This window comes from Cyanistes caeruleus, chromosome 10, assembly GCF_971803275.1.
Source record: "Cyanistes caeruleus chromosome 10, bCyaCae1.hap1.1, whole genome shotgun sequence".
In the NCBI taxonomy this organism is placed as follows: Eukaryota; Metazoa; Chordata; class Aves; order Passeriformes; family Paridae; genus Cyanistes; species Cyanistes caeruleus.
Genome location: NC_141710.1, coordinates 13141483 through 13153595, shown reverse-complemented (window position 1 = coordinate 13153595; position 12113 = coordinate 13141483). Strand labels below are relative to the sequence as shown.

The window sequence follows — 12113 nt, the reverse complement described above, 5'->3', positions numbered from 1 at the left end:
GAAAAGTACTGTCAGTATAGTCTCAGCAGATCACTCTTACATCCTGGTTTATCACAAGGTTAGAGCTACATGCCTTTGCACACAACCATAGTGAATTCTGTTGTCCTAAATCTTTTTTGAGATCTTAGGAGCAAGAAGCTGCAAGTGCTGAGACATCTATCCTGTTCTGTGGAGAGGGAAATTGCCTCTTGTCTAAAAACTGTGAACCAGAGAGAAGAACAGAGAATTTCGCATCACTTTCCTTCTCTCTATACATAGCCACAGCAGGAAAATGTTTGTCCATACATAAAACCTGAATAAAGCCCACAGAGCTAAATTCATCCTGTTTAAAACAGGAGCTAACTCATACCTGTCATGGGCAAAGAACATTCTTACAAACAAAATTTCCAGTGTCAGGGCAGTAAGACTCAGTGTGTTGGGAGCAATTGCAATGCTCCTTGTAAGAGTTACAGACCACAGTATCAAACTTCAAAACAAAGTACTATCTCTCTCGCAGAGCAGAAAGCAACATGCCTTCAGCAGTTAATTTCTGTTGCTGTTTGGGCTCACCTTGCTGTAAATACACATCAGTTGGGCACGTGAAATTTATTTAAGAAACAAAAAAAGTTGAGATGGATATTGTTAAAGGGCAGATATGTTCAAGGGAAGGAAAATGTCTCTGAAAGAAAAGACTAATAAAAGCCTCAAGAAAGAGAATAAAACAGAAAATCAGAACTTCTACTGCTAAAACAGACTAACAGAAGGTGAAAAGAGTACACAGAGTAAAAAGCAGCTAAGTAGGATGAAGTTATTTGTTGGAAAATTTGCTTTAATTAGCAGTCTAGTCAAAGCAGTCCAATTTCTTCTATCTTATTCTATTGTACCTTGGATTATAGCTTACATTCATGTATTTTGTGGTAATTTTCTTAAGATGATCTTTGTAAAGCAGAATCCCACAATTGTATTAGCTTGTGCAATTGGTTTTCACAGAATATCTGTATTATTCAACCCAGATCTCTAGCATATGAATTAGCATTTCTGTAGATAGATCAAACTCATTTTTAAGTAAACACTACATACTTTAGAATAACTATAGGTAAAGAAAAATATTTGGCATTGTGAATGACTCTGCAAAAATCAGCTGTTCCCCACTACCCGCCCAAACCTTTTCCAAGGGGTACATGGAGTTCAACCAACACGCTACAAAAAAACCTCTGAAGGACATGAAAACATATCTGAGTAAGTTTTAAATTGATGCTGAAGAATGATTCACTTTCTTGCTTGCCAGCTGTTAATCTTCAGACCACCATCTGGCTTTATTATTGTTTTAAGACTTTTATCAAGCTATTTGGGGTATATTCCTTTACCCAAGCTTAGCAGTATCAGATAGTTGACATATACCTACAAAAAGAAGTAGTACATTAACAAGGGATAAGCTTAACAATCAATACCTGTTCTCACTACCAGAGCTTTGACCAACTCTCCAGTGTAGAACCGGGTCTGAATGACATTGGTTCCACAGAACAGCGTGTGCCGCTTGTGCACTTCGGGACTGTAGATCTCATCTCCCACTGCTTTTGGATATTCCGAAGGATTTGGCAGATTAATCTTTGTGACAGGAACACTTTCACCTTAAAGGAAAGAAAGTCTCTAAGCAAGATCAGAGAAGAACAGACATTTTTTCATTCACAACTACAAGCAGAATAATATAATCTCACTTCACCAGCACACAGGCAGACTTACAGAAGTAATTTTCCTTTCAGCATATTAGGTAGTCTCTCACCTATTAGCCTCAGCTCAGAAGATTCCTTCACCAAATGCTATTTAACTCTACTCCTTATAGAGTTTTTGTGCCCCTTACTTTAAGTCACACAGATGTAAAATACAGTTCATTAAAAAAAAATAGGACAAGCTTCATTTTCTTGCTGAAAAGCATCATCCTCATCTTTACTCAGAAAAACTAGAAGCTGAAGAAAACTATTCTCATCTTCTTTGGTGACCGAGTGCACTCAACCTAGAGCTACAATCAGTTTTTATCAGTTGTTAGCAGCAGCAAGAGGATCAAGTATATTCAGAAAAACTGAACATGATAGAACACACAGTCTCTGAACTACAATTTACTAAGGGCTGTAAATTTGGACAGATTATCCTAGGACTAACAAAAAGCCCATCCTAGTCACTGAACCTATCTTTTAAATACATCAGATCCCTGGTTTCAGCATATGCAGGCACAAGTTGAGATAATAATTTCTGGTTTTAAATACAGTACAGAACAGAACACTCTATTAACTACCTTCATTTTTGGAAGAAGCTAAAAAGTTTGGGCAAAAAAATTTCTGAAGAAGCAGGCTTCAGAACTCCATCTGCACTGAGAACACCAAGTCAAGAGGCAGGAAGACAAACTATCAAGAAGAAATCTTTAATGAGAAACCATCGCTCATTTTTGGAGTTTCCAGTTTCCAAGCAGTATCACATAGCTATTGCAGGTAAGCAGGACACAAGTACATAAGTACTTCAGAATATGTCTAATTGTAAGAATATACACACTTCAAACAAAATAAACATATCCACTGCTGTTAAAACATACTGCAAGTAAGCATGTACACAGGTACAAACTAATACTTTCAGCCATGCAGCACTGTGTATCAAATTTACTTTACCTGTTAGCATACTTTCATTTACAATGCAAGTACCACTGAGCAGTACTGCATCACAGGGCATAATTGTCCCATTGGATGGAATCAACATGGTATCTCCAGGCACGAGGTCGGTGGAAAGGATTTCTTCTATTTCTGAATATTAGAAAACAAACAAGTTTACTTGAAAATAGCCACCATCTATAAAACCTGATAAAGATCCTCATATCCAAGATCCAGGTGGTAACAAGTACAACTATTATAAAATGAAAGTTCAACTTCATTTTATTAATGGCATGAAGAGATTTTAAAAACACACAGAAAAAGCCATTGTTAAACCCCAATTCCACCACAGATTAAACTCCAGAGCACATGGATTGAGTGCATCATGACAAATGAAAGGAATCAAGCTTATACAAAAGATATTGACAATTACCTAGAGTGTAACTTCCATATAAAGACATGAGTCCGACACAAATAAGTCTTAAAAACAATATCATGCATCACAACTTTTTGGATACCACACCTTTAACTTCTGTGGTATCCAAATGAGGGGAAGATCAGAAATCATCTTGCAGCCCTTGTTGGGTAATAAATTGTAATGGAGACCCAACACATGGACATCTTTAAATCAGGAAACAAACTAGAATAACAATTACACCGGCAGAATGCCAGAGAATGAGAAACTGCAATAGAACAAGCACCTAATCTAGAACAAACCTGATACTCACTGAAAATACCATCTAGAAGGCATTTCATTCCATTACACTATCTAAATTCCAAGCTGAACTTCTTTTCCCCATGCAATTTTACTAAGAAATGCAAGTATTTCAAGCTGATGAAAAAAACCCAAACAAACAGATGCAGACCCACTTCTCACTCACACTTCATGAGCAATTTTAATTCAACCTTCCAGGCCACCCATGAAATTTACCTTGGTTTCCTCTGCAGACAGAAACCCTTACAATACTGTGAGCTGCTACCATGTCATGTAACATAACATATTGCTGCAAAGGGGAGAAAAGTTCATTATTCAAAAGCACAGCCTTTCTTCTAAATGCACATTCTACAGAAGAAGCCACAAGATTCTCTACTAACTCACACTACTCAAAACATTCTCTTGAACATAGTTTAGGAAACTTGTTAGCAAATAAAGTCTGAGTGCATCAACTTGTACAGGCTCCTATTTTTAATTTCCAGCATTCTGGAAGCAAACGAACACTGTCATGCAAAACCTTATAAAATTATTTAGACATTAACATACAAAAGTAAAAGCTGCAGTAGTTGCATGAACTTGAATTAAGGTAGAAGTTGTTTGGGAGTTTCTTTTGTCTCTGATTTGAATTCAGAGATTGCAATTTAAGGATAATTACTACTTTGATTTCCATCAGCTAAGTCTACAGAGAAAACTGAACCACCAGTTTAACAATCCATATGCTTCACTGGTGCTCAGTTCTGTAGGGCTTTTTCAAACAAGGAAACAATGCAAGATGGAATCACTACTGTCAATAAAACTTGGTACATAAACTTGTGTCCAGGTTTTATTTAAGCAAGGTGGTGTTTCTGTTATCTGAGGCCAACCTATTGATTCATCAGCATGGAAAGTCTGCAAAAATTTCAAAGAAAACTAAAAATCAAAATTCTTTCAGCTCAAAGAGGGAAAATGCATAACAATATTCAAATTTTTACTTTGAAAAATTCTTAAATATTTGTAAGCAATTTCACAACAGATTAAGGCAATGAGTAAAAAGCCGAAAAGATGCATCCATTTTCTTTGAACTTACCTTTCTAATGGTGTAGAGTGAGCTAACAATGGATATTACAGACATAATCACAATTGCTAATGCATAGTAGTGATACTCATCAGTGATCCACAATATCACACTGAACAACTGGAAAATGTAAAAAGGGTTGAGAACCTAGAAGAATGACAGAACATTCAAGTTACACCAAAAGGTCACATGAGTTCTCCATCAGAACAAAGCTGAAGTTATCCTATTCCATGGAGAAGACAGTTTCAGTTTTTTGTACATAATTTTTGTTCAGTTTGCCAAAATTACCCTTTTTTTCACTACTTCCTCTGCCCCTTCAAAACACAGTTCTCATTCAACTAATACACAAATACAGACTTTGAAGACTGCAAGCATTTTTCCTTACATCTCAGAACAAGGTAATGGGAATAGCTGATGCACCTTAAGTGATAATTCCTAAACCAACTGGGATGTTAGTTTCTGTTTATTATTAATAAATGCTCTGATACCTCAGGTTCTTACTCCATTAGATCAGGTTGGAAAGTTTCTTTGTCCAAAAGCTCTACTGTGCATTATTATAGCACAAGATAACAAACTAGTTATTGAAATCCACCTGATACAAGGAAAATGGGACAAATACAACAGAAAGATGTACAATACCACATTTCATTTGCTGCATATGTTGTAATATATAATCTCTGGCCTCTTCATGGAGAGCACAAGTAATTTTATGTTTTAAACTAAATACAAAAAATAAATAAGATGCTGACCCTTTCAAAGGATTCTGACATGTTTTCTAATGTCCTTCCTAAGACACAAGGCTGTGAACTATGAAGAGCTTATAGCTGAGGCCTCTTTGACCTTTAGCTCTAAGGAGAGCTGGAGAGCTCAAAAAAATTGTCCATATGATTTTGTTTTACAATGTTGGGCTCTAGGGGAAGGTTTGGAACAACAGTCACTGCACTTGAAACAATTTTCAATGATATATCTCTTTTCTTTAACTTGTTGAAGAAAGGATTTTACCTCCTTAACCAGAAGCTTAAAAATGGAAGGCACTTTCACAGCAATTTCATTTACTCCATAGAATGCTTTTCTGCATTAAAAAAGAAAAATACAAAAAAGGTAAAGATTTTTATTAGAAATCTTATTGATGTCAAAGTAATTCCACTAATCTGATAAAGTATCACACGTCCCTAAATCTGTAACTCTCTTCTTATTTATAATAGTTTTAAAAAGTGCTTTTCAGATAATTTACCTAGTGAGATGTTCCAATACAAAGATAATTATTTTACACTTCAATTTGAACTGTACCTTATTTTTTAGATTCATTCATAACAAGATTTCTCTGTAAACTGTGTATGGGTCCAATGTTATTAAATAAGTCATTCTGAAAGCCAGTATGTAATTCTCATTAACTTAAGCTTAAGTAAATATTAACTCTTACCCTGCAGTACCAACAGTTTTCAAGGTCCTGTATCTTAGCTTTATTCTTAGAATAAAGAAAGGCAAATCATGAAAGAGGGAGCAAGAGACCAAGCTCTGATGGGATCAGAGCTGGTTAAATGACAGTGACATGAAAAAGCCCTTAAAATGATCTGAGGGAAAAGGCTTTAATTTTAGAAAAAGACACAAAATGCCAGAAGATGGATTGATAAGCAAGCAGATATTTTAACCTGTATGAAGGTCTAATTTTCAAAAAATTCAGACACTGCTCATTCAGTTGTCTTCCAGCCTTTTTAACACTCTGTGCACAGGTAATGAACCAAACAATTCTTCCCTCAAATACTACTGCAATATTACCTGTAATCATGCATTCCCTTTGTCAGTCCTGTGCTGTGTTCGTTATGAATTGCAGAGCAGAAGGTAGATTCATCTAGACCTCTAAATAAAGGAAAAGTCAATGAGTTATTTAAGAACTCTAATATTTAAAACTAAGTTTTCAGTGACTCGAAAGAGCTAGGTCTTTGCCAAGAGGTATACACGATTTTACAAAATAACAAAATCTATGGACTAATGTATTCTTAGCTGGTTTTGTCACAACTGCAGATACCAACAACACATTAAAAGCAATCTTCTTGTTGATATATCTTACTCTGTAGGATAGTCATACCTATTTCAATCAAAATGGAGACACTTAAAAAATGAAGTAGAATACTAGCATATTCAAAGTATAAAGTATTTAAAGGCCTCTAAAAAGTGAGCAAGTTTTATATGAAATCAATGTGGATTAACATTTCTTCAAATTATCTTCTTTTGACTCTAAGTAATAATGGAAGTATTTTAGAAATAATTATTAGTCCATTTATTAAATAAATCTATACCACAGCTATTTTGCAGCATCTTACAATCACAATGTTATCCATGACTAGGAAAAATTCTACATTTTCAGTTCTTTCTTATCACCAGAAGACTCGTTTTCACAGGGCTTACCCACCTGCCATGAAAACCAATGCTGTGCTTCAGGAAATCTGCAGATATGCAGAAACACCTAAAACATCATGATGTTTACAGCTATGGGACTGTGTTAGCTATCAAACTCAGTAAATCAGATGTATGCTGCCCAATATCCAGGCATTTTCTAGTGGGCATATATCATCACCTTCCAAAAGGCTTTCACAGATGCCATGACAAATCCAGCATTATTCCACATAAATGTTTTTAATATTTGCTATCTATTAAGCTATCTATCAAAAAGGATTCAGAGTTGTCCCAGTGGAAAAAAAAGAAAAAAATCCGACTCTTTACTGTGCATATTTAGTAACAATTACTTCCATTCTCTAGAACACAGGGAAAAAAGCTTTAAATATTCTCACTACTGTAAAGCCTAGGATCAGGTTCCCACCAACTGCCTGTACAAGAATACAAGATGAAAATTGTGTGTTAACTTGGCCCTAAGTTTACAAGATTTTTCTAAACATTTTTAAGTTCAAGGATTTAAAAAATACTATTTTAGATTTAAAAATACACAATACTCTGTAAATAGCTGTGTCTTTCCTCCCACTCTATCATGAATAATTTTTATTTTCCTGTAGGAAAAGAAATGTAACACTTAAGGATTTCAGGAGGGTTCCTAAATTTAAGTCTTCTATATGCAAACATGCATACCTATATGTGCAATGTCCATGCAAAGACAAAGCTTATAGCACAACATTCTCTGCTTTTTACACTACTACAACAGACTGAATTCCCAGGGCATTAAAAAAATAAAAACTCCCTGTGTGCAGAGTTTATTATATGAAGCACTCATTAACCCACTCAGAAATTCAGTTGACAGTAGCTAAAACAAAACAGACATCCAAGGTCAGAGTTGCATCCTCTCTGGCTATGTGACCAAGTCTGACTTAGTCCAAGAACAATTAGACTTGCATTTCCTGTGTTTAAAACAGTGATCTTAATATTATGGTAATATAAAAAGAACAATGATATGAAACTCAAGCTCTCATAACTAAATTAGTTGCCCAAGAAATCTTAATTTGCCCCCTTCTGTGTTGTGCTAAGCCTTTCATTATGTGATCCAACTGTTCTGTCTCTGAGTACTCGCATAACTGGCTGCCTAAAGTGAATGTTCTTCATGATGCACCGTTGTGCTTAGATCACAGCTACAAGCATGCTTTAAGGGTTTTACTATAAAGAGCTGTCTCACAGAGTGTCTCTTTAAAAATATTAATTTGATTCTCTACTATCTTATTAGATAATATGAATTTTTGGTTTATACATATAAACTGAAGAGAAGAATAAGAAAACATATCTTGGAAAAGGACAAATTTTTCAAGACTACTTTTCAGAATATTTATCATTCACAAGCTCAGATATTATTTTTCACATGATATCCAGTACTTCACTACATGACCATACACTTCAGAGAAAAGTTGTAACAAATTGGCATTTTTATCTGACCTTGTGGAAAAGTGACTTAGTGGTCTAACAGTATCCAGAATGTCTCAGATCCAGCTCTTTCTCCTCTTTATTATTCAATAGCTAAATAATCACCTCCAGCTCAGCTACTGTACCTGACTAAACAAGTGGCCAGGCTCAGTCATGGCTAATACATCAAACAAATGGAAGTTTGGCTTATCAGCATGAATGTGATTGAATAAATGTTCACATAACTTCACAGGCATATCTGAGATTTTTCCAGGGCTTATAAATTGGCTGAGTTATCACAAGAACATCAAAAGGCACAGTCAAATAGCCACAAATGCCAAGTTTCAAGTCACTGCTTTAATGCTAAGGAACAATATTTTTTCCAAACACGTAGAGTCATACGATTTTTTTCCAATACCTGATCGTAACATACAAGTACAGTTTCTTAATCTCATCTGTGGGAACTATTCCCTTTGAATGGTTTAAATTAGGAGCACTACAGGCATGAAAACAGGAGCCTGCAACGCAAAATGATGAGTGTCACTACCTGCACAACTGTATTTCATGGGAGGCTTAACACAAAAAATGCATACAAAGCTTTTAATTACTTACTCCTGAACTGACACATTTCCACCCTCCCAGATGAGGACCGCTCAGTTTTGTAATTGTTTCTGTTATAATAATTTCTCAAAATTGTTTTCATTGCTGACAACTTCCCATATTATTTGCACACACTTTTTTGGGAAAAAAACATCTCCACATGATGGTTCAATGCAGTGAACACTGATTTTAGTTTAAAAGAGATTATATTTCTGAGCTGAATTTATTATTTTAATGGGCAGTTGCCAAAAACGGAGAAACCTGTGCTCATTTAACTTGTGGCACTATGAGAAGGTCATATCACAGAAAGACTTTCTTCTTCAACCCTAACATCATGCATCAACACTGCTGGATAAAAGAAAATACAGTGCATCACAAGCTAGTGCTGCCCACTAAAAGACATTTTTTCTCAGTGCCATAGACCTGGTTTTGTTACTAAAGAGTACCAGGAGTCCAAAAAATTGGATCAGATCCAGCTTAACTGCACTAAAACATAGAAACGGACCTACACAAAGATGAGCAAATAAGGTATTTGATGAATTTCCCTTCTTCCTAGATACTCCTTTTGGGTCCAGCTCAGCAACACAAAAAACCTAAGTTATTCCATAATAAGCAAAGTTTTTGAGTGTTTGCAGAATACTACTGTCATGAACAGGTGCTCTGATTCTCAAGTAACACTCCAAGAACAGGAAAAAAAGCCTCTAGAGGCATGCAGCCCATCACCCTACACAAATCACACTTGATAAAGGCAGATTAAACAAAACACCTTCCTTCCAAATTCACACAGTTAAAAATCTCCCTGCCCTCACTATGGTTCAAACAAAGAATCAATGAGCTATAACAGCTGGTCAGAAAATAACACCAATTTTCATCATGTTCTTAGGCATGTTATTTTATTTTTTTTTAATTGCAGTTGGAAGCACAACGCATAAGGAAAAAGTATTCTTACCGTACAACATCAAAACTTTGAGCTGAATCATTCCAAAAATACTTCACACTGTGATGCGTGAAATAACGAATCTGTAAGGGCAACAAAAAATAGATGTTAAAACTGGTACCACTTAACACCTCTCTTCTGAATGGCTTTATTCTGAGAGGTGACAGAAAGTGAATTTAGAAAGGCTACACTGAAAAATTAATACTTTTCTTTTTACATAATCTTTCAAGCTTTCCACAATTTCCAATAACAGGTTATTGAGGAGATGTACTGTACTGTGTGTGTTTATTCTCAACTGAACTTGATAATTAGCCAGCATAAAACTGACAGTTTACTTACAGGCAAATATTTTTTTGAATCGTTTTTATTCTCCTCTGCAGCAGATTCAGAGAAATGAACAGCATGGCCATTTGAAACCTTGTGCACGATAGGGTTAGGATTCTGTAAAGGGTTGGCTCCCAAGGAAGGCATAACGCGAACCTTTGCACAAAACCATATCTTGAATTCATCCTTAAAAAGAGGGGGAAAAAATGAGTTAGCTGAAAGAGAATTTAAACATTTTACTACAACAGCTGTAGCAAAATCACAGATCATAGATTAGAAGAGCCCATACAGAATTAAAGAACATATCTCCAAGTTAATATCAGTTACCTTTAAGAATAATTTTCTTTCCACAATTCTAAAAGCATAGTTTTGCACTTGGGTCAGCAGTTACACCTTTCTTCAGCAAATGTATCTTTGCTGAACAAGGGAGGGGAAACCATGTTTCAGCTTATATGAACAAGGTATTTGTTCTGTAACTGTTGATGACAACAGCATTCATGTATTTGATTTTAAAACTAAAGATAGACTATTCTCTATTCCCACTGCAAACACCTGTCAGTCTTCCCACAGAGGCAGCAGAGCTACACACAGTCCCCAGGAGCACCTGCTGTCAAACACAATTGTGTCTACACAGCAAGGCAAGGACTGGTGTACTGCAGCAAGCACAGCCCCTGTACACTTACAGTTGTTCTCAGCAGAACCACCTCACAGTCCTTAAGCGCAGTCCTTTTGCACGTTGCTTTCACACGCCACTGGGGCATCCAGTAGAGGAGGAGGAGAAGAAAGCCACCAGAACAGATCACTCCCACGGTAACTAGCACCAACTTCCAGCGACACAGATCATAGCCATAGATCTCCTGCATGCAAGCAGAAATAAGTAATGATGACTCTCTTAATTACTGTGGCTCAGGATACCAACATTAAGTTTTCATAATGTACAGTATTTAAAGCAAACAAAATTTCAAAGCCATTTCCTCTTTTTCCTTTTCTAGGGGAAGGAAAGATTTGAAACACTCAATATATGATGGAGTGGCAGTTAAAACGGCACACTGCTTTGCTTAGTCAGAAGTATAAACATAAATAAAAGCCTGACAGAGGTAGATCATCCACACTGTGTAAAACATTTCATTGCAAGACTGTCTCCTCTCTGCACTGCTCCCTAAGGACTGAGGCTGCAACACAACCTGCCTTAACTCTCAGTGAACAACACTTCTGATCATGACACAGCACAAACCAGCTGAACATTTAAGAGCAAAAGTGTGTGGTGTTGTGAAATGCTGATTTTATGACATAGCATGTGATTAGCTAGCATTCAGTTTCAAATTACTACTGCAAGTTGAATTTCATACATTCTAAAAAAGCCCCCAAATACATCAAATATCACTTTTTAGTAGACAATTTGGATTATTTTGCCTGCCATCTAACAAGAAATGCTATTTTGCAAACTCCAAGCCACACTCAAAGGTTCTGTAACTTGCACCAGTTTGAAAAATCTTTCTCCCATGAAAAATGCCCCAAGTATTCAGTGTGCAAGCACCAGCTTAACTTGATGACAGCCAGGAACAGAAAATGATTTAGTGTTTTAGTGGACACTGTGTTACATTCCTGAGTTTCACATTACATCATTAGATTATATTTCCTGCTGTAAAAGGGCAATGAAGTTTCCCATTGACTCCGAACCATTGTTCATATTGACATGAACTTCTTGGATGTTTTTTTACTTTTCATTAAATAGTGTTAGAAATTATTTAAACCTCTTTCCTAAGGAAAGGCTTTGCAAAAGTTTGTTTTGCCACCTTCTCTGATGACAAAAAGCAGAGATAAAGCCCATTCTCTTACCCCCAAAGCACTCTTCAGCAATAAAAATAGGAGAGTGAAAGACAGTGAGAGAAGTTAATGCCTCTTTTTAGGACAAAATAAAATTATTTCCTAAAAAAAATATAATTGTAATGATCAGGCCATAAGCATCTCCTGTTCTAAGATGCATTTGTTTACTTTCTGTATTAGATCTGTCTAGTGAAA

At 35.9% G+C, this 12113-nt stretch overlaps 1 protein-coding gene across 10 annotated transcripts in view; it reads right to left on the bottom strand.

Moving 5' to 3' along the window:
- The window catches only part of ATP13A3 (ATPase 13A3), a 56842-nt gene that overhangs the window by 23694 nt on the left and 21035 nt on the right, over positions 1-12113 (bottom strand). For all 10 annotated transcript variants that reach the window (XM_086843604.1, XM_086843610.1, XM_086843609.1 and 7 more), the window contains 9 exons: positions 10775-10948; positions 10107-10277; positions 9780-9850; positions 6167-6247; positions 5390-5459; positions 4400-4534; positions 3550-3622; positions 2640-2771; positions 1431-1610 (listed from right to left, as the gene is read on the bottom strand). In XM_086843604.1, the coding sequence (XP_086699730.1) occupies positions 1431-1610; positions 2640-2771; positions 3550-3622; positions 4400-4534; positions 5390-5459; positions 6167-6247; positions 9780-9850; positions 10107-10277; positions 10775-10948 (1087 nt within the window). The remainder of the gene's footprint in view (positions 1-1430; positions 1611-2639; positions 2772-3549; positions 3623-4399; positions 4535-5389; positions 5460-6166; positions 6248-9779; positions 9851-10106; positions 10278-10774; positions 10949-12113) is intronic.